The sequence below is a fragment of the Mustela lutreola genome, chromosome 1 (assembly GCF_030435805.1).
Source record: "Mustela lutreola isolate mMusLut2 chromosome 1, mMusLut2.pri, whole genome shotgun sequence".
Taxonomy (NCBI): Eukaryota; Metazoa; Chordata; class Mammalia; order Carnivora; family Mustelidae; genus Mustela; species Mustela lutreola.
Window position 1 is genome coordinate 289,659,505 of NC_081290.1, and position 27,638 is coordinate 289,687,142.

General features: G+C 61.6%; 1 protein-coding gene across 4 annotated transcripts; it reads right to left on the reverse strand.

The window, feature by feature from the left end:
- Positions 1-203: 203 nt before the first annotated feature.
- On the reverse strand, positions 204-27,550 carry PHRF1 (PHD and ring finger domains 1). Of its 4 annotated transcripts, none has more exons than XM_059152577.1 (18): positions 27,416-27,550; positions 23,632-23,747; positions 23,131-23,229; positions 19,089-19,306; positions 16,922-17,005; positions 15,644-15,762; positions 12,184-12,281; positions 11,866-12,041; positions 11,143-11,272; positions 7,747-7,874; positions 6,439-6,620; positions 5,989-6,108; positions 5,478-5,632; positions 1,950-4,550; positions 1,527-1,684; positions 1,147-1,407; positions 938-1,066; positions 204-557 (listed from the first exon to the last, which is right to left on the reverse strand). In XM_059152577.1, exons 2-18 carry the CDS (start codon positions 23,723-23,725, stop codon positions 414-416), a joined length of 4,896 nt encoding a protein of 1,631 aa, XP_059008560.1. In that variant the 5' UTR covers positions 23,726-23,747; positions 27,416-27,550; the 3' UTR covers positions 204-413. The 4 variants fall into 4 exon arrangements, with proteins under 4 accessions (XP_059008560.1, XP_059008555.1, XP_059008546.1 ...); XM_059152572.1 differs by having other exon boundaries at positions 5,989-6,105; positions 19,089-19,312; XM_059152563.1 differs by having other exon boundaries at positions 19,089-19,312.
- Between the last annotated feature and the right edge of the window lie 88 nt (positions 27,551-27,638).

The window sequence follows — 27,638 nt, forward strand, 5'->3', positions numbered from 1 at the left end:
CACCCACACCGCGCTCTGCTGGAGGGAGGCAGCCAACACGCGCGCGCGTCACTTACAGAGCTAACAGAGGGCTGGGCACGGCCTTCCCTCCTTACTCCAGAGAATAAAATCAGGCCATCGGCGAGGGGTCAAGGAGCTCCTTCCACCCGCCAGGCCCCTCCTGATACCAAAGCCTTTGACTTTCAAGTACTGAGTCAATCAAGAAGTTTCTAAAGATAATCCATTTTTGATAAATTAGAACACAATGGAAACCGTGTATCTATAATATACATATAAAAAGGTCCAGTTTGAAACTGAGCAGGACAAGTGCGCAGGGCACGTGTGATCGCGGGAGCCCTGATACCGTAGTGCTGGCTGGCTGTCTTCCGAGGCCTCTGCTTCTGCCGTCCCCAGCGGGAGCGCCAGGGGCGGCCTCAGCTCTCGGGGCCCTGGGCGGGCGCCTCCTCCCCAGCCTCGGCCCTCCGGTGCCGGCGCATGTGTCGGTATTTGTCCACGTAGGCCCTCACCAGGTTACCCACTTTCACGGGGTTGATCTCCCCGCTCTTGCTGTGACATATCTGGGGGCGTGGGGGGAGGGGCACACATGACCCAGATAGCCCTCCAGGGGGGACAGGCACCAAGCAAGACACATCCCCCTGCCAGGGCCGCCTCGCAGGCCTGCTGAGGGCCCAGCCCCTGGCCAGACACGCCACGTGTGGCCGTGGGCCCCAGATTTGGCCCCAACGCCCTGGGCCCGAAAACCACCCTCAGGCTCTGGCTCCCCCACCTGCGGAAGCGGTGCGTCCGTACCTCCTGTCTCTCGCCCGCTGAGCAAGGGACGGGGGCGCCGTCCTGTCCCCTCACCAACACCCATGCTTCCTTTTCCCGAGCACCTGAGCTCCCGCCGCAGGAAGACAGAAGCGGCCTCCGGCCGTCGGCCCCTCCCGCGCACACCCACCTTCTGCACAGCCTTGCGCAGGATGTCCTTGTACTCCTCCTTGGTCACCTCCCGCTTCTGGTAGAAGGGCTTGATGGCCAGCTTCACCTCCTCGACCGCCCGCTCCTGCACCTGCAGCTTCTTCATGTACTGGGGGCAAGCATGGGGGGTGACCACCCGGCCAGGGGCCGTGCCGCCAGCCCCGCCGTGGGCCGGGGACCCACACTTACCTCCTCATTCTTGGCCTTCTCCGCAGCAGGCCTGGGAGCCGCCGCCCTCTCCTCGGAGTTGCTGGTGCCACTGCTGTAGGTGGCCGGTTCGGAGACTGTGGGCAGGGCGGGGGGCCCCGGGGCCGGGCTCTGCGGGACCCCGCAGCTCGCCAGGGGAAGGCTCCCGTGCAGGATGTACTGCACCGCGGGCTGGCTGGCTGCTGCGTACGGCGGGAGACTCACAGGCAGAGCTGGGGCGGGAGGCAGGTTTGGGGTATAAACCTGGACAGAAACGCGCATGGTTCAGGGTAGCGCTCCCCACTGCCCCAGCAAGAGCCCCGCCACAGAGGGGAGTCCTCAGCCCCAGCCTGGCACCACGTAGCTCCAACCCAGGCACCTACCTGAGAGGGCTCCGCTTCAGGGAAGCCGGACTCTGGAAGCGCGTAACCGGCGGGAGGGGGCTCAGAGAAGGGTGCCTGCTGGAACCCCATCGAGGGGCCCATGTCTTCTGTTTCCCAGACCCCTTCCCGGGGCTTCTGGGGCCTGTGGAGCGGCATTCCTGAGGGCCAACACAGGGGAGGGTGGGTGCTCTTGGCCACCCTGGGCCAGAAGCGGCTTCCCAGCTGGAGAACTCCAGAAAGGCATCCCAGCAGAAGGACCACAGCCTAGGCTGCAACCACCTCCCTACCTTGTGGTCTATGCTACCCCAGGGACCAAAGAGATCCGTGTGCCCCCTCACCACTGCCAAACACACAGCCCAAGGGCCACCACCCCGTGCTGCCCCGAGTCATGCCCGTGAGCGCCCGCAGAAGTGTCCTACTCACGCAGGCCTGGGTCCGCGGCGGGGGCGCCACTCTGCGCCTCCTGCAGGTTCCACGTGACTCTCTTCACCAGCGCTTTAGCCCGTAGGAGGGGGGGCTGGGGGGGGCCTTCCTCCTTCCCCACGGGCACCGCGCCCACAGCCCGGCTTCCCAGGGCGCCGGCCACCATGGCGGCCCCAGTGGCCTCCTGCTGGAGCCCGGGCCTCTCTTCAGGGCCCTGTGCCCGGGGCGGGGCCTGGGCGGTGTCTTCACCGTGGATGGACGACACCTCCCGGCGGATGACTGCCACGGCCAGGCTGGTGTCCTGCTGGTGCCCGCCGGCCGGCGGGATGGAGGGAGTTGGGGGTAGGTCCCGCTCTGGGGAGGAGTCTGTGCTCTCAGGGGAGGGCGGGGAGCTCATGTCATCCAGCTGCATGAAGAAGGCTTCGCTTGAGAAATCCTCAAAGATGTGTCCTGCCTCGACAGAGTCACCGTAATCCAGGTCCTCGGGCGGATGGCCCGCCGGGGCCTCTGGAGCCACCTTGTGGGTTTCGGCCCCAGCTGGGGAGGCGTCTGCTCCTGCCGGGGCCAGCTGCCTGGCTGGCAGCTCCTGGTCAGGCTTCTGCTCCTCCTGGAGAACAGGGGCCAACTTCCTCTCTGGAGAGCGAGGCCTTGGTCGCCTCTCATGGGAGCGAGGACGCTGGTGCTCCCGGGACCTGTGCTCTGTGCTCGGCGACCTCGGTGACCTGGATCTACGCTTCCTCCTCTCGTGGGAGCCCCACCGGGTTCGGGGCCGCTCCCGGCTCCTCTCTCGGGGGCTCCTCTCCCTTGGGTGCCGGTGCCTCCGGGCTCTCTCTAGGCTGCTGGGGGGAGAGCACTCCCGCCCCCGAGACCTGGACCCTGACCGCCTCCGCTTCCTCCTCCTACTCTCCCTGCGTTCGTGGGAGGAGCTGCCGGGGCTGCCCGAGCGGGACCTGGATCTCCGCCGGCCGTGACCCCGGGAGTCCCTCTTCCTCCTGCGCTCATCCTTTGTCTTCTTCCGCTTGGCTCGCTCGTGGCTGCTGGAGTGGTCGCTAGAAGACCTCCGGCCCCGGGACTTGGTCTGCTGCCTCCTGGGGTGGTCATCCCCTACCGGGGGCGACACAGACCGTGAGCTCCTGTCCCCAGAGCGGGAACCCGAGCGGGAGCCCGAGCGGGTCCTCCTGTGCTCCCTGGATGTGGCTCGCTTCCTCTTGGCTTTCTTCCCGCCACGGGAGCTGGACGTGGAGCGGGAGCACGACGGGGACCTCAGCTCCACGATCCTGTGGGTGGTCATCTGTGGTGCATCAGGGCTGGGTGGGGCCTCCGGCTCGGCTACAGTCACGCACGTCACCATCCGCTCCTCGGAGCCAAAGAAGGTACTGCAGGGCAGCTGGCCCTTGTCCTCCCATGGCTCCGGTGGGGAGGGCCTCTGTGCCCGGGAGGCTGAGCCCTGACCCTCGCCCAGCCCCTCGCGCAGCCCCTCGCACTCCAGGTCGGAGGTCCCCTCGGCAGCCCCCTCGCCCCGGAGCTCCAGCCCGCTGGAGGAGGGCCCCCGAGGGGGCTCGGGCTCCGTCCCCAAGACCGTCTCCACGGTGTAAGAGGTGACACAGCGCACAGTCTGCAACATTGGGGCCTTCGGGCTGTTGATGGAGATGGTGCGTGTGATCTCAGACGGCAGGAGGCCAGAGCCCAGGCGCTCGGGGCTGCTGCCGGCAGAACTGGAGTCAGAGCCTGTGGGGTCAAAGGGGTCGTAGATCTCACTCTTGAGCTGTTTGGTCTTCCTGATGGAGAACAGGGGCGACGGAGCCTCCTTCCTCTGCACCTTGTTGTCGACCGGCCGAAACGTGTTACAAAAGCCGGGATTGGAGAGTCTGCCAGAATGTGCTGTGTTCCCGGGAATATTGATCCTGAAGCTCTCAAAGGTCGAGCTGACCCCCTTCCCCTTCGAGGGTCCCAGTGAGGCGGGGGATTGGGAGCCGCCCCCGGAGTGCGGGCCAGGGTCCTGTGGGCCCCTGTGGCTTGGCTCTCCCTCAGCTCTGGCACCATGGCCGGGCTGCCCAGGGCCCTCCCTGCCCGTGAGCCGGCTGATGCAGGAGCTGGGGATCTCGGCGCGTTGCTCGCTGGCGGGCGCCGCGTCCGTCTGTCTGCCGCCGCCGTCCTCCCTTCTGACCTTTGGTATCCGTGGTAGCTCAGAGATGTCGGGCCTCCTGGGAGCTGGCTTCAGGGCCTGGCCCAGCAACGCACCGGCGGGCGGCAGGTGACAGCAGCTACTGGGGGTCTTGGAGGACGCGGAGCTGGGAAGCAGAGCGCGTCGGCTGTCACTGTCCCATCGAGTGTCGTCCCTTTGCTTTAAGCCAGGCCCGCGCACGCCTGACAGGTTCTGAGTCTGACCAGACAGAGGGGTCACAGACGGGTCCAGTCTCACAGTCGCCCCAGTCCTGAGGGCAGGGACACGGGAGGGCGCTGGCCCGCCATGACAGCTCAGCCCCGCGCCCTGTGGCCCACTTCCCGAGTGCGGCGCTCGGGGCTGCAGGCAGGGCCTGGGCCCACGGTGCTCCGCGCCTTGGGATGAGCCGCCTGTGCTCCGAGGGAAGGAAACAGGTGCTGGAAGACAAGAGGTGAGCGGCCGTCAGTCCCCGCCGCCTGCTCCTCCAGCGCGAGCAGTGCGTCACCTGGCCCAGATCACAACGGCCTTCCCCTAAAAGCTGTGCTTTTAACTGCCTATTCCCAGGGCGCCTGGGGGGGCTCAAAGTGTCTCCCTTTGGCTCAGGTCACGATCTCGGCCTCCTGCGACCGAGCCGTGTGTCGGGCTGGGGAGCCGGCTTCTCCCTCTCCCTCTGCCCCCCAACTCCCTGGCCTGCTCTCTGGAATCATGAATAAAACCTTTTAAAAAGTCACAATAAATAGATAAATAAAAGCCAGTTCCCCCTTCACCCCTGAGACCTCGGTGCACCTGGAGGTCTGGGCCAGTGCTCAGGTCTCACGTGCCACCAGAGATACTTCCTCATGGGTCTCACGGGTGTGCTCTGCACCCATGGAAAGTGTCCCTGCCAGTTACAGAGGCTTGTCATGGCAGGTAGGTGTGTGTGCGCACGCACACGCGCACGTGTGCGCCTGGGACAGGAAAGGTACAGCCAGCCCCATCCTCCATGGCTGGGGACCCCAACCCCAAAAACCTCCCAGGCCCGGCTACATGGGGGCGGGATCTACAGGGGCTGGCTCTGTGGCTGTGGGAATGCACAGCAGCCACGTTACGACCACAGAGAGTCTGTGGGCTGGTCCAGAAACCCCATCATCACCTCGACTCTCAGCCTGTGAACTCTTTCAGAAAGGCAGGTAGAGTTAACGGAGAAGAAATGAGAAAACCGTGCCCCTTCAACGTCCATTCTGAGCAGAGAATGCGTTTTAGTTCAACTGTCTCCTTTACCACTGGCTCAGAGGTAAGGAGAACCAAGGGGCGCATTCCCAGAGGTCAAGGCAGAGAGGGCGCCCGCACGGACGCAGATGGGCTCCGCGTGGCAGCCACCTCACCTGCACTCTTGGCGCTGAGGGAGCCGTCCCGGTGGATGACGATGTCCGCCCCATTCATCATCAGCAGGCTCTGGCCCGACAGGATGCTCCCCACCAGGTCTGGGACAGGGGCCTCGTCCACCTCCGGCTCAGGCGCCGCGGCAGGAACACTCCTCCTGCAGGTACCGACTCGCAGCTGCCTCCCTGTGCCCAAGACCCTCACGCCAGGCGGGAGCCCCAGCCCCCCAGCACCCTGCAAGCGGGCAGCATTGCACGCAGCCAGCAGCCCCCAAAAAGAAAAGCAGCCTGTTCGGAGGTGAGATCATCTGACGCTTCTGACCCCAAATGCCCCCAACAGTCCTGCGGCAGGGAGGGTGTGCAGTGGTGGCCTCAAGCTCCCATGGCTCCTCGCCCCCACCACACACCCAGACAGACTGCGGCACTTCCTCCCAGGCCAGGTGGAGCGCCAGCCCCTGTGGAGCCCCGTGGTCTGGGCTGCCCCCCAGGACCATGGCCCCCTGCCCGCACACACCTGGAGAGCCCCACGGCCACGGGCCTGGCTACGGGCCGGTGAGAACGCAGCGCTGACTGGGACAGGACCCGCCTCTTGGCACTCAACGGGGAAGCAGGGTTTGCAGACGGCTCTTCACTGCTGGAGAGAGAACGCGGGCCGAAGGGATGCTGACCCCACACCATCGGAGGCCCAGGGAGACCCTAGGCCCCTCCTCGATGGCATATGCGGCAGCACTCGTGCCCCAAGTGGCACACGGGCCCCCTGGAGGGGCTTTGTGCCAGCAACAGCTCGCTGGGGCGGGTGTGCAAGCTGGACCTTCTCTGCTCGAGCAGAGGTGGGTGTAGGGCGCTCCGCTCCGTCACACCCCGTGACTCTGAGGAGGGGTCCGCAATCGCCACCGTCGCTGTTCAAACGCAACGTCCGAGGCCACTGCCCACAAGGAAAGGAGGGAGGTCGCCCTGCCCTTACCTGTCAAAGGGGTCCAGCTCATAGGGGTCTCCAAAGAGCGACAGGGAGGCCACGCCGATGTCCGCACGCATCAGCCCCAGAGAGGGGTCTGCCGGCTTGTGCACAGACGGGATGCAGGCTCCACGGGCCGGACCCCGGAGGCCCAGTGTCCGTGCGATGCGGGAGCGAGCTGTGGCTTCATTCTGAACCGAAGTCACAAAAGGCAAGGAATGGTAAGCCAGATGGGAGCTGAAGGGCTTCGTGTGTGTTAACAGCGTTTAGAGATTTTATTCCGACAGATTTAACGAGCGCATCTCAACATCCCCAACCTAACACACTGCAAAACTGCCTGCAGAAGCTGGGCACAGCTGGTGCACCGTGCCGCGGGGGCGTCGACCCTGCACACCTGGGACCCTCCCATTGCAGGGTGGGGGGTCCGACCCTGCACACATACTGCCAAGCAGCACGACAGGCTGTCCAGGTGACGGCTGCCTACACACCTGAGGAGCAGTGCTGGGGGACCTGCATCCCCACCCGGCAGGTGTGCCACCAACCCTCCAGGACTTTCACATCAGCGGACCACCAGAGCAGCTGCTCGCTCTCATTGAAACAGAAGTGTAGGCTCTGTAAGTGTGCGCTCTACGCACTCAGGCCATCAGGCAACGACAAAGGTCCAGGTGTTAAGTTCATGTTCAGTAGCAACAAACACCTGCACGACGGCCACAACTGGGCTCGAACTTTTCATGTTAACGCGCTCCCAGCGCGGCCCATGAGCGTGGGGAGGACGACCCTTCAGAGCTGGGACACGTGACACAGGCGGCACACACAAGGAAGGGCCAGCCCTGAAGCCTGGGGGGTAAGAGAACCAGAGCGTGGGGAACGGCCTGACGTGGGCAGTGCTCGCCGGGGACCCTCTTGAGTCACCTCGGCAGGACAAGAGTGTCCCGGCCGAAAACCTGGCCACATGCCGCGGGCAGCATTCCTCTCTCAACTCCCCCACAGCTCCCACCGGGCTCCCGGGCACCAGGTGACCCTCCGCCTGCCTCCCGGACAAGCTGCTGGCCACGGCCACGCGGCCTCCAGACCCGCTGCGCCGCCCAGGGCCCAGCCCTGGGGTGTCAGGAGTCCCACGCAAGCCCTCGGGATGTCCAAAGGGTCCTGGGCAATCTCTTGTCTCAGCCCCATCTTTTATGTGTGCTGTGAAAATGTTCATTTTTATTGGTGGATCTCTAAGCAAATAGAGAAAAAGGGAGCTTTTTCTGCGCGACCCGCCACCTAGCCGCACGAAGGAACTGAGGGCACACGGAGGGCGCTACCGTCCGAGGCTACCTTTGACTTTTTCCCTTTTCTCTTCCTCACGCGACCCTGGCGCTTCTTAGATCTCGTCCCGGAGCTTCTGCTCTTCACAGACGACCTGGACAGCGTTTTCCTTCTTCCCGACACTTTCCTCCGTCTTCCTACAAAAAGCACACTGAGAGTCTATGCTCCCCTCCGTGCCCCGAGCCCCCCGGCCCTGCCCTGGGTGTCCCCCCTCAAGGACGCACTCTGCGCCCCCAGGACCTGGCACGAAGACAGTCACGTGCAGAAACAGGCCGTAGCATCACCAGCATTTCCGTGAGGAGGAGCGAGGAGGCGCGGCGGTGGTGCAGAGCCACCTGCCAGGCCGGATTTTAAACCAGGGACTGTCCCACATCATTTGTCACACAGCAAAATGAAAGGAAAAGTCAAGCTACCAGCCCTGATGACACAGAGCGAAATGAAATGAGGAGCCCCAGGTATGCAGCCACCGGCTGTGACCCTGAGGCTGCTCCCGACGGACTGGGGTGTGGGGCACTGGCCGCACAGCTCCTGCAGCCCGTCCTCGAGACCAAACTGCCCACACTCTGCGCTTCGGCCCTGGTCCGGCTCAGGGACGCTACCATGGGCTCAAGAAGAACCCTCATTCCAGGATGCCCCAGCAGCCCCTGGAACCCGGTGGGGGCTCCAGCCTGGAAGGAGCAGCCTCCGCAGGGTCGGAGCAATGGGCCCTGGCGAAGTCTGCGGGGAATAACGCTCGCCACGGCCTTCGTGCAAGCTCTGGGCCCTCACAGCCCTGCCCGAACTCCACCTAGCAAGTGACTAGCAAGCGAGCTTCTGCGACGCAAACCCGGGCCTGGGGAAGGACTAGGATCCCACTCCACAGCGGGGAGGCCTCTCCCTGCCTCGGTGAGCCCAGCGGGGCCCACCTGCGCCCTCCGCCCGGCCGCTCGCAAACACAAATCCAGTCGGACGACAGTTTCGGGTGAAGCCGGGTGAAGGCGGGGGGACCCTGTGGCTCCGCTCCTGGCCGCCACAGCAGGAGGGGCGCCCCGGCCCCCCAGTTGCCCCCAGAGTCAGGAGCTCCCAGAGCCACTCACCGGGCGCGGCTGACAGTGTAGCACGGATCTTGCCAGGCTCTGGATTCAAATAAACTAGGTTTTAAAATTCTATCACATTTATGACACAATTAGAACCTTCAACCCTGAGACTATCTCACGGCGTTAAGGAGCCACTACTTGTCTTCTCAGGGGTCACAAGGATACTGTGCTTCAGCTCAAAGGAAAAAAGACTGCGCCTCTCAGAAACACATTAGAAAATACCTCCAGGGAAGAGGCCGATGACAAGAAAGATCTGCTTCGAGACCACACGGAAGGGAGCAGGTGAGGGGGACAAGTGAGGTCGAGGCCGGGCGATGCGGTGGCTGAGTGAGGACTCGCTACGCCCTTCTCCCTCTGCCTCCAAAGCTTTGACAGAAGTCTGCAGAAGCGAGAAACTCACTAACAAAACCAAAACAAAACGAAACAAAACAGGAAACCAAAAAAGAACCCCAAACCAAGGTGCCTGGGTGGCTCAGTGGGTTAAGCCTCTGCCTTCGGCTCAGGTCATGATCCCAGGGTCCTGGGATCGAGCCCCGCATCGGGCTCTCTGCTCAGCGGGGAGCCTGCTTCCTCCTCTCTCTCTGCCTGCTTGTGATCTGTCAAATAAATAAATAAAATCTTTAAAAAAAAAAAAAGAACCCCAAACCAAAGAAAAACTACCAGGCAAAAAGGAGCAAGCCAGACGCAACCAATGACAGAAGAACTGTTCTCCACTGCATGAGCACAGGGGACGGGGGTGTGGCCTGTCCTCGGTAGGGTGCGCGCTGGGGACCAAAGCAAACACCTCCAGTCCTGCCTCGTGCACCAGTGCTGGCAAGACCTGAGCTGTTCTGAGGCTGTTCTCTGGGCAAGGAGACGGGTGAGCAGGGGCACCAGCGAGCACTGAACTGCCACGTTTCTGACACAAACACCTGAAGATGCAGATGACACGATACGAAACCCCATAACCTTTGTTCAGTCACGTCACGAACGGCATGACCTTAGCATGGATTTCCCGGCTCTGTCCACTAGAAAGGGCTGGAAGGGACGGCCCACCCTGGTGGAGAACACGCACAGAGCGCGGTCGCATGGCGGGGAGGCCCACAAGTGCAGGCTGCCCACCCCCACACCTCTGCAAGCCACAGAGCCAGACAGTACCCGGGTCTCTGCCCCAAAAGTGGGGAACGCAGGGCACGAGAGGGCGTGTCACATACCCTGCGGGCACAGCGACGACAAACGCCGACCATCCCCAGGACTGCAGGAGGGGGGTGCGTGTGCTACTGTCGGGTACGGAGCCACAGAACCCTAACTGCATCTTCCCCCCGTGAGCCCCCCATCTCCTTCCCCAGGAGAAACCGGGCACCTGCCAGCAAGCCACGAGGACATTCAGAACACTCGCAGCAGCTCTGTCCCATCAGCCCAAGCAGAACACAAGCCAGGCGACCAGCCTCAGGAAACCCGTTGACAGACTACGGCATGTTCAGGGGACGCTGACCCTCTGCAACAGAACCTCTTCCACCACTGACACGGGCTCCGAGAGCACCATGTCACGCCACGTGACAAGCCACTGTGCGCTCGGGAGGACCTCACGGACGTCTGAAAACGGGCAAAGCTAGTGTCCAGGGCGAAGGGCACCCGCTGGGAAGGGAAGGGCCGGGTGGGGCCGCAATGGCCCCGCTGTCCAACCTGGATCAGTGCCTCAGATCATGACCCACCGAGTAAGCCAGTCAGCTGACAACCGACGGGGAGAAGCAGAGCTCCCCACCAGAGCCCATGCCTGCTAAGGGTCAGAGCTTGAGCCGGACCCTGGAAGCCACCCGTCGCACTCTGCGGGCAGGGCCGGTGTGGGGTCGGGTGGGTACTGCCCACAAGAACCCCAGGGCTTCTCCCCAGGAGGTGCCTACTGACACCAGGCAAAGACAGGACTTACTGGGACAGAATCAGCAGAACGAACACAGAAAAAGACAAGAAGCCCCTGAATTAATCAGTTCAATGGCTCCCACAGAGAAAGGCCCAGAAGCAGGGGCTTCCTGGTGTACCGCTGCATCTGGGGGGAAGCGAGACCGTTCTGCCACCAAGGCCTACAGAGTGCTTCCCAACCAACTGGGGGCGGCCGAGTCACCCGGATGCGTGTGCAGGAGGCCTGCGGTGGATGGTCAGAAGGCCTGGGCGGACCCCACCAGCCCGGCCCACGGAGTGTCTGTGCCATACTTCTGTGATGTGAAAACACCAGCGTGCAGAACGTGACGCGGCTCTGCGGGTGAAGCTCGTGGGAGGCGAGCACGTGGCCGGCTGCTGCCCAGGGACACACACGCGCGGCCCGCAGCGGAACCACCACACCCGGGCTTACCTACTCTCCTCCTGCGCTTGGCGGGGGCTCGGGGCGTCACGGGGCGCTGGTACACAGCAGAGCTCAGACCCGCAGCGACAGCCTCGATGGTCTCGTCCAGCAGAGAAGACATGAGGTACCGTGGGACATGCTACACGGCAAGGACGGCGCCGTCAGCAGGGCGACCGCCCATGGGCTTCTCACGCAGGCCCTGTGCCCTGAGGAGGACTCCGGGCAGGACCCCAGCAGGGGCGGCACCACCTGGGAGCCCCTGAGGGACCCAGTGCCAGCCCCACCAAACCGACCACGGAAGCTGGACGCCCTCGGCCTGCCAGTAACAGACCGAGCGGGTGCGTCCTTCTTGCTTCCGACAAACGCCGCGCGCTCCCACGGGCAGTCCGGGGCCGGGGAGGGCCTCCTGAGACGCGAGTCGGGGTGACAAGGAGCCGACTGTGCGGGCTGCCAGCCACGGCGGGGGCCCAGGGAGATGAGGCGCGAGGCGGACACAGGAGGGAGGGAGGCAGGACTGCAGGCATCTGTGACAGGGCGCTGGGGCAGTCGCCTCCGCCAGGTCCTCTCACCCGACTCCCTGAGCAGCCAGACAGCAGAGAAGAGCCCCCCCCCAACTCCACCCCCGGGCCAGGGCTGTCCGTGGCTGGTGTTCCCACAGGGCCCTGCATCCCGAGGGGCTGAGTTGGGCACGGCTCCACGGCGGGACCGGCAGCCTCAACCGTGGGCGCCCACCTGAATCCTCCTGGCGGTGGAGATCCGGTTCCGGTTCACAGTAGCTCGGACCCTCTCGCTCTGCCGCGTCCTGGCAATAGCACGGGTCCTCCCCGCGTGGGGCCGAAGCCGGCTAGTGGTGGGCACCACGTCAGCCAACAGCAGGGAGACCTCCTCCTCACTCACAGGACCCGCATCTGGGAAGAAGGTGCATCCTGGACTGATGTGTGTCTGCCATGGCCTTGGCCTGGCAGGGGGCATCTCCCCGGGGTCCTGGGCTGCCCTGACAGAAAACCCTACAAGTTCTCCCAGAAGGTGAGGGGGAGGCGGCACCTATACCTGCCGCGGGAGCAGCTCCAGGCGCAGCACATTCCGGACAGAACCACTCATCCACTGGCACCTCCTGGAGAGGAGGGTCCAGACACTCCATGTGGTACCTACAGGAACGAGGAGCAGACGGGGCTTTAGCACCACTGTCACGATCCCGGGAGCCACCACCATCATCCTGATGTGTCCCAAGACTGCCATGCCCCCGCTGTAGACTGAATCGTGACTCCCAGTCCCCATGTCGAAGCGCTAATACCCAAAGTCGCTGCATTTGGACATGGGGTCTCGGGAGTGGTGAGGTTACCTGAGATCATAAGGGAGGGGCCCTGACCCACGGACCGGGTCCTTGGGAGAGAGAGGGACCCAGTGCTTCCTCTCCCCACCGGAGAAAGGGCCTTGAGCGCACAGTGAGGTGCTGCGGGCAGCTTCCACCTGGAGCATCTCGCCAAGCTGAGCTTAGGGACGCGATGCAGGCCGGCCCGGTCAGAGGTCCACATGCATCGGATGGGAGACACGAGGCTCCCTATCTTCCTGCATCCTTCCCTGGGGCACGCTGGCTATCTCCGCCCTCCAAAGGGGGCCCAGCGGCTCCGGAATCCTCCATAGGAGGTGTACTGCGTGGAAGGATGGGCGTAGGTGGCCTCGTGATGGGAGGGCAGTTCTATCCCGTGGGGGGCGTGCGGCCAACCATGGCCGGTATCCTGCACCTGCCTGCACCTGGAGCCTCACTTCTGGCTGGTTATGGGACCTCAGCTTGTCCTTCCCCGCCCCACGGTCACTCGGCAGCCCCAAGAGTTTCAAATGTTGGCACCACATCCTTCACAACCCAGTCCGAGGAGCCAAGGGAGAAAGGCAGGTTCTGTGTGCTGAGAGCAAAGAGAAACGGGGCCCAAGCCCAGTCTCCCAGTGGCTTCGACCCAGTCTTCAATGAAAGCAGCTTGGGAAGATTCACTTCACGGCTGGCATGGGCTGCCCATGCCAGCCTCTCCACCTTCACGCCAAGACCCCAGACATCCCTGAGCCAGATGGACACCCAAATGGAGTCCCCACTAAGTCCCTGAAGACCCGAGCTCAGATCCTGAGCAGCTGAAGGACCACCTGCTGGTCACGGGGTTGGGGGGGGAATGTGAGGACCCAGGGAGCCAGGCTGGGGGAGGACTTCACAAAAGGGCCACAGGGACGGGAGTGGGGGCTGGGAGGCCCCTCCTGGAAGGCAACCTGGCCAGTCCAGGCCAGCATCAAGTCCTGGGGAGCACCCCAACACCCCAAGTAGATCCCAGCCTCAGAAGATCCTTCTGAGAGCTCCGTGGTCACAAGACGAGAATCAGGAATTGCGCAGCTTCTCACAAAGCGCTCCAAGGACCCGACACGGCTCACTCCACGTGTTCCTCAGGCCAAGGTCCAGGGCCTCGAGGGGAGGCCACTGCTATGTGACAGGTGCCCGGCCCGGCCAGCCTGTGTCCTGCGCAGTCCGTGCATAGGCAAGACTGGCTGGGGACTCACAGAGGGAGGGTCACAGAGCAGCCACCTGGACAGGGCACAGCTCTATCCCCAATTCCCCGCACAGCGGGGTAGACCAGGCACCCAGAGCTGGCCTCCTGCCTGCAAGGACCACAGTGACGTCCTCAGTGGCGTCTCTGGTGACTCAATGCCTTTCCGTTCAACTGCAAGTTTCAAAAAAATCAGGGATAATCTGTACTTCATTTCCAGTAATAGTGCAGGATCTGTCACACACATTTGTGTATCGACAGCCTTGTGACTCTACTTCCAACGTAACGGAGTCATTTCGGGAAAAGACGAGCGACAACGACAAGATGCGGCAGGCGGCGGGTAAGAGCGGCGTGGGGGCGCCTGGAGGCACGAGACCCCTATGCGCTTAACGTTTTAGATTCACCAGGATTTTTACATACTTGAGCTTTCTTACCTGCTAAATAATTCAAGCACGGAAAATACAAACATCCATACGTTAAATTCACAAACATACTTTATAAGAATAAAAAAGTTAACAAAGCTGTGAAAAGTCCTTACAAGCCTCTGTCCAGTGTCTAAGATTACACAGAGACCCTGGCGCAAAGCACTGAGGCCATGGGCCCAATTCAGAAGCGGCAGGGACACGAGCCGCCCGTGAGCAAACGTTCGAACGGCCTCACCCGGGCTCTCCGGCCGCTGCGGAGGAGCAGAAGGCACCGGAGTCTGGCATCCGGCTGGGGGGCCCTGGGCTATAAGAGCAGAGGCCAGTGGCCAGGACCACGGACAGCACTTCCCACCCCAGATGGCCTCTCCTATAGCACCCGGCTGCTCCAGGCCCCAAATGGCCACAAACACGGGGCAGGACCGGTTTCGCATGGAAAGCGAGCTCTGAGTGAAGCTGCCTGCTCAGACCACGCTTCCTCAGCTTCCCGCCCGTACTCAGGCAAGACTGTACACGAAGCACAGGGGATGGCAGAGCAGGGACTGGTCTCGGGGGTTTGCAGGACGCTGAAGGCACCCCCTTCTGTCCCCCAGACTCACAGTGACCAAGGAGCAGGGGGCAGTCAGACATGCCTGCCCCCGGCCCCCCAGCTGGAGCACCCTGAGTGGAGCACTCACACGGCACGCACGCCGGCAGCCCCTCGTGGAAGGGCACACGGGCAGAGCGTGCCAGCCGCGAGGGCGGCCCCAGAGAGGGAGGCCCCAGAAGGCGTCTCAGGGAGGTCCATGCACAGCGCGCGTCAGCTGTCTGGCTGGCGCGGGAGGCGCAGGGCAGGGTCAGAGCCTGGGCCAGCCTGCAGCGGAACAAAGCGAGCGCCTCCAGGGCCAGCTCTGAGTCCCCAGGGCTCAAGACTTCCTCCTGCTGCTTCTCAGCCCAATCCTGAAAAGGGCTACCTGCAGCCCAGGAGGAAGTTCCAGACCTGCCAGCCCCGTGGGATTCTCTCATTACCGCCTGTGCCCCGAGACGCTGCCGCAGCCCCATCACCACAAGCTTACAGACTGATCTGCGGACATCCAGTGGCAGCCCCTGGGGGAGTCCCTGAGAAGAGGAACCACGATGGAAGGAGGCTGGGCAAAGGCTCCCAGGAGCCAGGGCCTGCTGGACACAGGGCTCACCTGACCTCATAAAAGGCGGGGTCCCACACAAGTCCTTTGTCTGGGCCCCCAGGGCTGCTGACTGGCCCCAAAGACCCCAGCTTTTCTGTCTTGATGTGTTACATGCATCTCTGTAAGGAGCCTCACGATATTTGGAAGGAACAGGCCGAGAGTATAAACGGCAGGGAACGGAGGAGCCCGGGAGGTCTGCCGGCTACCAACCGGCGGCCTGGGATTCAGGTGCTCCCGACACAGCGGGCTTGGCCTCGGCGACCGCAACCGCAACTGAGGGGAGGAAGCCCAGAACACAGGGCTTCCTGTGGCACTTCCCAGCCGTAAGGGACTAGGGACAGCAGAAGGGGCTCAGGGCCCTTCGGAGCCACCACGAGGAGGGCCCCAGGCTCACCCGGCGTCACAGCCGTCACAGAGGAGCAGACGGTCCTCCCGGTCACTCCTGCCGCACACCTCACAGAAGGTTGGGTCTTCTTCCTCATCCTCTCCGGCTCTGGCATTCTCCACTGGAATCTGTGAGCAGGAGAGCACTGCTGGACACACGGCAGGTACAGCCCAAACTGTGAAGCAGACCGCGCAGCCTCTCCCTGCCGGTGGTGGGGAGGGGCCGCAGAGCAGAGGGAACCGGCAGCCACAAGCCAGGACACTGGCACTGGAGCACGAGGAGGGAGCAGGACAGAAGCAGCAGGCCTTTCCTCTGGTGAGAATGACTGTATGACCCGGCAAAGACAGGGAGACACAGATGCCAAGGACACGGTCCTCACATGGGCCGCGGCACTGGGACAGTCCCAGCCCCATGTGGGGCCGGCCCTCAACATGCAGGCTCAGAGATGTGGTCCTCGGAGCTTCCGTCATCCGAGCCTTCACATGTGCGAGGTCTGGGGACACAGTCCCCTCAGATGGGACACCACATCTGCACCCCACCTGTCTCCCCACGCCACAGGGCACAGCCTCTGCCTCTCCTCCTCCTGTCACACACACACACGGCTTTTTCTCCAGAGCCGGGCAGGTGACTCCCACACCGTGGCTCCTGGACCTTCTCGAGCCGGGCTCGCTCATGGGCTGCCAGGACCTCTCTGCACACCCAGCAAGGGCTCAGGGTCCAGTCTGGGTAAACGGAGGCTGCCCACCCGACGTGGGAAGCGCTCCCGGGTGGAGGAGAACAGAGCGCCTGGGCCAGGGCCAGAACCGCAGCTGCCTCCTGCAGCACAAACCAGAGCCCAGCAAGGGCCCGAGTGCCCGCACACCTCGGGCTCCAAGACGAAACGGCAGGCCTACCGCCAGGAGCTCCGCGTGCCTCTACAGAGCACACACCTAAGAGCAAAGGAGAACCTCTGAGCTGCCCAGTGCCGTCGGCCGTGTGGGCGCCCCGCGTCGGCCGCGGCGCAAGAGGAGAGAAGCAGGGAGGCGGAGGGAAGGCAGGTGGGCGTGGGGCAGAGGACGCCTGAGAAACGGCCACTGTCTGCGTCACCCAGAACCAGCGGCCAAGGCAGCTCCTCCATCAACCGGCGTCGCCCCTACAGGCTGCAGAGGGCCCGCAGTGGCTCCCTGAAAAGCACTTGGCCAACATGATCCCTTCAGGAAACCGACGGGCCCTGCAAGCACGTTCTCCCCTCACACAGGGACCGACGTAAGACGGCGCGGGGGGCTTGACCGCTGCACCTCTGCTTACCTTCTTCAGGATTTTACCACCGAACCGGGCTCGAATACAAATACACTTAAACACAGTTCGATCGACTGGACAGGAATTGGCATTCTGTAAGAGATAAAAGTTGTGTCAGGATCCCGCAGGATCATTTTCTCCATTCAAAATAAAGAATTCCCTCAGGGGTCAAAAACTCACTATAACCTGATCATCCAACCTTCACTTAACACCAGCCCAAGAGGTACAGGGGCTCCTGTCCTGCCCCATCTTGGGTCTGACCCTCGGGGACTCCTGTGGTGTGTCTCGTGGTGGAACCTGGCTCCCGGCAGGCCTCGCTTAAGTCCTCCCGGCGGCCCCGACTCCGGGTGAGGAGCCCTTCCCTGTCCTGACAGGGGCCCTGCATCTTCTTCCGACGGCTTCAGAACACGGCTCGCTCGCTTCCGATCTTGAATCCGGGGGATGCTGTGTGCGCGCCGCAAGCCGGGCCCGCCTTCCTTCCGTCTCACACACATGTACCAAGCCCCTCTCTCCCTCGTGCGAGACGCTGCCTGCTGCCCACCATGTGTGGCAGGACCTGCAGGTCCCCACCACGCTCCCGGGGCCTGGTCTCCATCCCGGGGCAAGTCCGGTGCACTCACTGCCGTTTCATAAATCTCAATAGCCGGGAGGGGCTTCTCCCTTTCTTGAAAGAACCGGCAAGTCTTGGTATTTTCCTGCTATTTTCCGCCCCTCCTCTCCACACTTCACAATGCTTTGAGGGCCCAGGAGGCCCCGGGGTCGCCATGGCCATCTCTTGGAGCTGGCACTTCCCTCCAGAAAGTGCTTTCTTCGTTCAGACTCAATGGTCTTAGAAAAGGTCTTCACAGGTCTCACGTGTCTTCCGATGACTCGCTTCTGAGTAGGACTTTTCGTCTGTTTATCCTGTGCTCAGCCATTCGCTGCGCTTCGTGTTCTGACAGTTCTGGAAAACGTCTGTCGACAAACTTACTTGTGACGAGAACCTTTTCCTACATGACACTTCTACCTGTATTTTCTCCTCCTTCTAATCCAGTATGATACCAACTAGAAAACCAGCACCTTGTCAGGCTCCTCAGTTTATAAGGCTTTGGTTGCGAAAAAAATTTAACCCTTCATCTAACCTGTGCCATCAGGTCCAGCCCCACAGGACAGGAAGCCCTGGAACGACACAGTGCGGCAGCAGACAGGTGAGGTGGCCTCAAGGCAGCACAAACATGGCCAAGGTCCAAACTCCTGAGCTGTCTGGAAACACGGGAAGCAGAACTGGGGCGGTGGGGTTACTCTTAACCTCGCGAGGGGAGGTGGAGGCATGGAGGTCCACTACATCCACACAGCATCCATGTGGGTCGAGTTCCAGGCTGCCCAGAGGAGGACAGATGGCTCCTGAAGGCAGGGACGGGCGGGGGTGGGGGCGCTCATCACTTCTCCTGTCCTCTTCTTCATCTTCAGAGTTTTTCACAGTAAGTAGTTTAAAAAGTCGGAAGAGGGCTACTGCTGCTCAAGTTCACCATCGGGCGGGGGGGGTGGTTGCGCTCCTGGGGGGCTCAGTCAGTGACACCTCTGCCTTCGGCTCAGGTCACAATCTCAGGGTCCTGGGATCGAGCCCTGCATCGGGCTCCCTGCTCCGCAGAGGGCCTGTCCGTGTCCTCCCAACCTGTGCTCTCTTTCACTGTCTCTTTTCTCAAATAAAATCTTCTAAAAATTAAAGTTCATCACACAATATACGATTTCTGATACGTTCCCTTTATCTGTCTTCCGGTGGGCTCCCTGTCCTGCCGGTTGTCATGACTCGGTGCCGAGCTCCGTCCCACGCTCTGTCTGTGGGGTCACGACATACCGGGCTGCCTCTGCCAGCCACAGACTGCCCGGAGTCATTCGGGATTCCCGCACACAGGTCCCCACGGGGCACTGACCCAGAAGTGACACTTCTCTCTCCCGCCTCCTCATCCCATGCCCCACGGGCACAACACCCCACACTGAGCTCTCCTGGAAACCCCGAGAGTCAGGAGCACACCAACCAAAGTGAAGAGCACGCAAGGACCCAATGCTACGGCCTCCGTGTCTACCGCGGAACAGAGCGCGCCACGGGCAAGAGGCCGGCGACTGCAGGGTCACTCGTAAATGGAGACAGGTCATCCTGAAGGAAGGACGGACCCCAGAGAAGCTGCCTCCTCACCTTGGACCATTCGACGATACAATCCAGGCAGAAATAATGGGCACAGTTCTCCGGGGTCCCCACAGCCTGGTCCCTGAAAGTATTGAGACAAATCGGGCAGCTCTCGGAATCATCGTCAGAACTGAATGCGCCACTGGCTTCCAACTTCCCCTGAGCGTCCACCACAGCCACCAAGGCCTCCGCGCCCTCTCCTCTTCCTCCTTCTTCTTCAGAGTCTTCTGAACCTTGAAAAAGGAGAAATGTGACTTTGCGAGCTGGAGCCCCGGAAGCAAACAGGCCACAGCGGCATGCAGGAAGGCACGTTTCTAAATCCTGTACTCAGGGGACAGACACCTTTCTGACGCCCTGCTCGACAGGCCCACCCCTGGGCACCTCACTGAGGTGGCTTCCGAGCTAAGAGGATGGGGTGCGGCTGAGTGGCCATCCCGGCTCCACAAGCCCCTCCCTTGCTGCGGAAGCCAAACACTCCCCATCAGGGCAGCTGCCAGGGGCCCGCCCCCGTCGGACAACGGCCCCTGCGGAGCACAGCAGCCTCCAGAGAGGGCCACACACCCCGAAAACCCGCCCCCAAACACGGTCTTAACAAACCATCTGCCTCCACACGAGACCTTCCTTACAGGTCTATTGCTTTTTCTTTGGGGATGTAGGGGCCATGGATTCCTAACTGGACAATATGGCAGTTCTGATCAATTTCTGAGAGGTTCTGGGGCTGGATCCGGACCAGCAACAAAGGGAGACACTGTCAGTTCAACACAGCGGTCAGCGTATGCAAACTCCACGAGAGGTTCAAGTTCACCTGTGTGGCAGGAGCATCCTCACAGGGCCCAGGACACAGCCACATCCAATCCCTTCCAGGGCAGACAGAGCTCGTGGCTCCCCTACAGGCCTGCTGCGGCGTGGCCGAGGAAGTACTCTTTTCCCAAACAGGTGCATCCTTTAAAAGCCATTTTCCCCGGTTGGTTGCAGAGAAAGAAGTCAGAGCGATATGCGCCCGCAGGCGTGGAAGCAAGCAAGCAGCTCTGTGACCTGCCTGCCGGTCAAGGGAGTGGCCTCCAGGAGCAGAGGACAGTCCCCTGCCGACAGCCAGCCAGAGGTCACGACTTCAGCCCTACCCTCTCAAGGCTCTGAATTCTGCCAACAAGCAGTGCCCTTGGAGGAGGAACCTGAGCCTCAGGTGGGCCCTGTAGCCTCGTGACCCCCGATGCTGGCGAGTGAGACCTGGGCAAAGGACCAGCAACGCACACCGGGACTGCTGACCCTGGAAACACTGAGGTCACGAGCACACTGTTCTGAGCTGCTGGTTACACAGCACGAAAATAATACCTAATGAAACTGGTATGCAAAAGTTTTGAAAAGGGCACGGGGGAAGCTGCTCGAGAGTGGGCTTCTCTCAGCTTTCCTGCTTTGCTAAGGGCAGAGCGAGCACAAGGGGGTTCAGTCCAGGCGGTCAGATTCTCCCTATGGAATTCCGAAAGGCAAAAGAATTGGCCATCTCAGGGCCGCGAGACCCTGCGCAGCATCTGGAGTGCGACGGCAATGAGGGACGGCGACCAGCAAGGACAGGAGCCGTAAAGACCCACAGGGTGTGCGGGGCCCTGAGCCGTCTACCTCCGTGCGCCCCTCCGCAGGGGCTGCCAACGATGGTCCTGCCTCACTAGGGGATCAGTGAGGAAGGTACGGATGAACACAGGGTCCCCAAGAAGGGCACGGTCCATGCCGGAGCCAGAGATGGGGGTGCCCAGAGGCTGCAGCCTGAGCAGGCCACTGTCACTGCCACTCCCTCGTCCGTCACAGCTCCCTGTGGAGTGGTGTGCGCTCGGCCTGGAGGCTGGGGGTCAGGCCACAGATCCGAGGCCAACGTTCTCAGTTTTTGTGGTAAGACTTTTCTAATACATTTTTTTAAAGATATATATTTTTTTCTTTTTTTTTTTTTTGACAGACAAGGGAGTACTAGTAGGCAGAGAGGCAGGAAGAGAGAGAGAGGGGACAGCAGGCTCCCCGCCAAAGCAGAGACCCCGATGTGGGACTCAATCTCAGGACCCGAGATCATGACCTAAGCCAAAATCAAGAGTCCAACACTCGACTGAGCCACCCAGATGGCCCTTTCAAGTAGCTGACACCTGAAGTTGGAAAGGCAGCAGCTGCTCTCGCGCTAGCCGTTTACAAGATGAATGCTACGGCAAGAAAAGCAGCAAGCAGAAAGAGCTGCTCTGGGACGGGCCAGGCCTGCAGGATACAGGAAATGCCCCTTAGGAGATTCCCCTTCTCAAGGTCTGACTGCACTTCCCGGAACCTGCTCAGGATAGGCCGCCGCCTGTTAGCAAGGCTGGTGCCGAAGGAGCCAAGGGCACTCCCGTAAGCAGACGGGCCTGTGAGCCACGAGCAGGGCTCAGGCACTCCCTCCATGCAGCGCCTCCCCACCTGCAGGCCTGGCACCCGCATCCCCTTCCCTCCTGGGCACTCGGCTCTGTGCCACCTGTCCGTTTCCAGCAGCACTCGGTCCGCTACCGCCAGCCCCTGCCTCCTGTCTTCACAACACAGCTTACACGGGCCTCTCTGGAAGCTTCTCCTCTCCACTCTAGGCCCACAGAACCCCTCTTCTGGCGATGCCCCATGTACCTACTCTTGCCATGGACTACCCTTGTTATAACCACTTCTTTCCATCACTGTCTTTGCTGCTAAGTGGTGAGCTCAGGAACAGCAGGTCAGCGGGCTTCTGCACTCCCTCCGGGCCCCACCCAGATTCTCTGGCATCCAGCAGGCCCTCAAACCTTTGCTGGAGGGACGAACCTCCTGCCTTCAGCTCTGCCAATGCCAAGAGTCTGTGCCTGAGACCTGCTGCAGGTCAGCCCAACGCCACACGTCAATCGTGGGGGACAATCAGAAGAACTCTATTCGTGACCTGCAAACTCAGGACATACTTTCAGGTCCCTGTGTGCAGCATCCGAAATCCAACTGTGGACGAGTAAGTCACCAACACGTACAAAGTTGCAAACTCACATCCGCTCATGCTGCTGCAACCCTGTTCCTTCAGGAGCCCGTTACCTTTCTGTAACATTCTAACACTGCCAACTGCAAGAGCCCAGAGAGACCGTGATCTGCAGATGGTACTTGCTTTAGGACCATGCCTCTCTCCCGACTTGATGACTACTTCCAAAGCCTAGCGCCCTATCAGCAGTTAGGGCCAAGTGCGCCCTCCCTCTCTGGAAGGTGAGCCCAGCGGGTCTCAGACAGGGTGGCCCGGCCTGGGGGCCTTGGGAAGCCATGCGGCAGCCAAGGTGGCTAGAGGGACAGGGAAGGAGGTGCTGTGAGCCCAACCAGAGTCCCTTATGGTAACATTCCCTATGCAGAAGTTCGAGGGCACAGAAGTCAACCGGCACGAAGGGGGTAGGAATTCCTTAATGAAATCACTGCCTGCGCTCGTCAGCTCTCGGGGGCTCTGGTCAGAAGAATGAGAGGAAGCCACGAATGGCTACACTGAGCTGGCCTGTTGAGAGTCCTGGCCAGGTGGCCCTGGGCCACGGCAAGCCTCTGCTCACTGTGCTGGCAAATCCACTCCACTGGGCTCACCCCAAAAAGACCCCAGTTCGTGCTGCTCCGCATTCCTAAACATTTTAATCTTTAACGAAGTTGTGCTGTTGGGACGCCTGGGTGGCTCAGGTGGTTGGACGACTGCCTTCGGCTCAGGTCATGATCCCGGAGTCCCGGGATCGAGTCCCGCATCGGGCTCCCAGCTGCATGGGGAGCCTGCTTCTCCCTCTGACCTTCTCCTCGCTCATGCTCTCTCTCACTGTCTCTCTCTCAAATAAATAAATAAAATCTTTAAAAAAAAAAAAAAAAAAAGAAGTTGTGCTGTCAAACTGAACTCTGAAACAAAGGATCACGATGAAAATGAGCCCCTGCCCTGGCAGAAGGTGAGGCCCGCTGGGAGTGCGGCCCTCCGCTGGCCAGTGTGGGCCAGCCACCAACTCCAGCGCCGTTCCGTCAACAGCGGTCCCCGTCCCGGCGAGGGACAGCGGGAGGCCGCAGGCGGCGCTCTCACCGGACGGGTCCTCCAGGCCCCCATCCTCGTCCGTGCTGCAGCTGCGCTCGCTGCCCGTGTCGTCCTCGGAGCCCCCGGCGGCGCTGTCACTGCTTTCTTCTACAGCAAAACAAGTGGAGACAGGGCCCCCGAGAAAGTGTCACGACCAAGGCAGCGACAGGGGACGCCGCCTCCCGGAGGCACGGAGGTGCCCGAAGCGCCCACCAACGGACTACGAGCAGCTGCCCCCATGGGTGAGGACAGAAGCAGGGAAGCACGTCCTCTCACTCTGCTTACATCTGGGCGACTCAGCGGAGCAGTAAGATAAACGTACGTAGCCCTCACGCAGTCAGAGACAAAGAAGAACTTAGAAAAAGGAGTAAAAGTTGAAAACTGACCCACGCACATAACCCTCCAAAGGGACCCCGCACACGAGGCAGCCCCGCTGCTTCTGAGAGGTATGAGCCGCAGCCCCCTGCGCCCCGCCCGGGCTGGGGAAGAAGGGGTGGGAGACTGGCTCACCAGTACTGCTGGCCAGGGCGGCGGGGCTGAGTCGCCGGCGTCCGGCCGGCCCTGGGCTTCGGTCCACAAGTTCGTCCAGACTGTCGTCATCCATCCCTGGACATTGGCGTTCGGCTCTGAAATAAACCAGAGTCAGGAAGTTCTCAACTGTCCCAAGATGCAATGCTCCCCTACTGAAAGCCCGACAGTCCCTCGGCACACAGCATGACCCGGTGACAGGTTCGTCCGGAGGACAGGGAGGCCGAGCCGTGAGAGAAAGCAACTTGAACTGCAAAGCTGTGCACAGGTAGGAGAGAAGACCCTGATTCTCACCTACAGAGCAAAAAACTGAAATCCCAATTTACGACGAGCTAAGTAAGCTTCAGTCTGGCACCTACGGCACCTCACCAGTCCCAAGGAATCCTGACGCCAGGCTTATAAGCTGAGGCAGAGCAGGGATGTCAACCTAGCGGGGTAGGTGTCAGAAGGGTGGAGGGGCTAAGAGGACCCTGTCCCTGCACTCTCCTGCCCTGTCGCTCTTGGCCAGCGTTGGCCAGCCTGACCTCCGCGCACCAGGGGCTGCATGTCCGCTGAGCTGTTCTGACCGCACCCCCCCACGGGACACAGAGTCCAGGCTCATCTCTCAGACACCATGGCCACTTTGCTCTTGGGCTCCTGATGTCCGGGAGCCCTGTCCTGCCTCCTCTGTCCTGTCACTGCAAGGACAACACAGAAGACCGAGACAGATGACCTCACAAATGTAGCAAAACACATCTACCTCCATTGCCAGACCTCCAACTTCTGACCTCAAATAAGGGCTCCTTTCTCAACAATGCTCTACACTTCATCTCCCAGATGACTCTCAGAGGAAACGCTTCCCACAAGGAGTCCCTCAGGTACTTACAAAGCCGGGACGAAGAAAACCCTCCCTGGGGTATGGTGTGCTTTAGGCCAAGTCCACTCTCCATGGTCAGAGGAAATGGGTCACACAAAAGACCAGCAGGCAGAGGGGCAAAGCAAGAACTGGGAAGGAGACCCGACCAGGTAAGGCTTCTTCGTGGACCCCACACGCAGGCTTCCTCCCCATGCACCACGTGCCAGCACCCAGAGCTTCACGTGGCAACCAGAGAAGGGCTTATCACCACCACCTCTGGACAGATGCTCCCGGAGAATAATCCCTGGTGGGGCTAAGGCCAGATTCAGACTCTGGAGAGCCTAACTTCCCTTACAAAGCCCCCAGTTCTAAATTAGTGAGGGCGTGTTAATTTGATGAAACTGCCAACTGCCTTATGCTGTTCCTACCCGGAAACAGTACACTCAGAGGTGGTTCTACAGAATCATTCACCCCCTTTCCTCTACTTAGTGTTCTAAGGTTGAGAACATGAGCCACGGCCCCACTCAATTAAGGGTCTGCACCCTAACTATCTGGCGACTCAGCAACACGGCAGGGACCCAGCCGTCCTGCAGCTGCCGGCCATGACTCCTGCTGGAGGCATACAGACTTCAGGATACGACAGGGCCACAGCCCTTCCAGGAGGATGACACCTCTCCTGTGGGGTCAGGGAAGAGGGCCTAGAACATTCTGGCCTGTGTCATCACCATTCCCATAACTGGACTCCACAAGGTCATCCTGGGACACCTACTCCAATGCCTACCCTGCCCCTAAAGTGTGCAGCAAACTTCCTGCCCTGTAGGGAGGGAAATACCTTTCTGCAAGTCGGCCCCAAAACATGGGTTTGAACTGCACAGGTCCACTTGCACGTGCAAAGTTTTGGGGTGAATACAGCACTATAAACGTGCTTTCCTTCCCTTTGATGTTCTTGGTAGTATTTTTCCCTTCAGCTCACTTTATTAAAAGAAACACGCATTCATCAACTGCTTGTGTCATCGGTAAGGCTTCCATTCAACAGGGTGCTGTCAGCAACAGTCTTCAGAGGGAGTCAGAAGTTATGCATGGATTATCCACTGCACTGACTGGCACCCCTAATCCCTGTGCTGTTCAAGTGTTTGCTGTACCAACACACATAACCCTACCAGGGAATGCTTCACACACCAGAAAACGTCACCCCTGAGGCCACCTAAGAGATGACAGAGCACAGCCGAGGGCAGATTCTGGGGTGCAAATTCTTTCCCTGATGATGTGTTATACAAGCACAAGTTCAAAAGTCTGAACAAACAGCCCCTGGCTTCTCCCTTGGTGCACCAAGACCCAGGTCCACGGGAACGGGCAGTGGCAGGGCCTGCCTCAGAGGGCTGTCGGAAGAAGTCAGCAAGGCTGCGACTGGGGTTGCGATCCTGGGGCTTGCCAGAAATACCCACCCAGGAATGGGGCTGAAGTCCACCAGGCCCGGCACCTGCGGGGTTAAGTCCCATGGAGCCTGTGCTGCTCCACCACAGCTGTGAGGGCAGCAGGAGCGTGTCAGCCACGAGGCTGAACATCGTCTGGGCTAACATCATCACGTGACAGTTAACTGCTGGCAAAACACCCAGGCAGCCTCTGAAAGTACTTCCCAGAGTAAGCACCTGTGCAAATACTGAGGCGGCAGCCACTAGAGACCCCAGCAGCCCTCTCCCTGTCCGGAACACTGGGGTCAGAGCTGTGTGTTCCTGGGGCCACCAGCAGCCCCGGCTCACAGGCGCCTGTCCATGCTCACCATCCCCACCCCGCCGGCCCGCTCCCGGCCACAGGCAACGCTGGTGGTACTCTGGGGCTCTCCTCTCTGCTCTGGATTGAGGGAGCTGAGAGGAAACAATTTTCTTCTTTTCAAATGCAAGGACCCAAAGCACCTACGATTCTGACCATTACGAAGGAACCCAAAGAACTTCTGGTGGTAACCGGCCCCCGTGCCAGGCCCCGGGCAAGCATGCCAGGTCCAACATCTCCCACCCGGCCAGGGCTGTGGTTCCTGACGCCACGTCTGCCACGAAGGACAGGAGACCTGAAAACTGAAACTGCAATGGAAGTGAAAAAGTAGGGCCAACGAGGTGTATGCAGGGCTGCCGTGGACACCAAGCGTCCATTCTGGGGGGGCTGCAGAGAAGCCCAAAGCTGAGCTGGTCCTGGTCGAGCCCTGCCACTGGCCTGGTGCACAGACTGCACCGGAAGGCGCCAGCCGCTGGTACTCTGACTCAACACTCTCCGGAGGTCCTGGGAGGCCTCGCCTGAGCCCCAGGGTCCAGCCACACGAGCCCTGGCTAGAAGGAGGCTCCCAGGCCGACCATCACTTGCTCCGAGAAACGACGACAGCCCCTGACCTCCGCGACTGACAAGGCATCACCGGGCGCTGCTAAAAACAGCGCAGAGCAGGGGCCGGAGGCTGTGCGCTCGGCAGCGGCGCGCCCGGGGCAAGTCGCGCACCCCTTACGCGCGGAGCAGGAAGGACAATACCTCCTCCCGCGGCTCGCTGGGAGGACGACGCGAGCTACCGGGAAACCGTCCCGCCGGCCGATCGGGCTGCCCAGACGCAGACGACGCCGCCGGCCGCAGGGGCCACCGGGAACGGGGAACGAGTCGGCACAGGGTCACGCCTCGCTCACGCCGGGCACGGCTGGGGGGCTCCCACGGGACCAGGCGGGTGCGCCCCCCGCGACGGTGGACAGGCGGCGGCGACTCCAGAAACCCGCGCGCGGGCCGAAGGGGCTCCCGGCCTGGGCGCCGGCCCTCCCCGCCCGCCCTCCCGGGGCCAGCGCGGCGCAGGCCTCGCCCTGCGGGCCAGGCCGCAGACAAAGCGCGCGGCGCTCGGGGACTGCCCTCGCGCCCGGGCGCGGCCGGGACCCCCCAGGCCGCCGCGGGCCCCGCCCATACCCGAGACTCTTGCGTCCCTCCGCCGCTCCCGGGCGCTCGCCGCGCTGCCCGAGCGCCGGCCTCGACTAGGCCGCCGCCACCGCCGCCGCAGCCGCCGCCGTCGCCGTCGCCGCGCGCTCCCCGACCCGGAAGTGCACGGAGCCGGCTTCCGGGCCTCCCGCCTCGCCCCGCCCGTGGGCGGGGACCACTGGGACCAGGGAGGGGAAGAAGAGCCTGGAGGGGC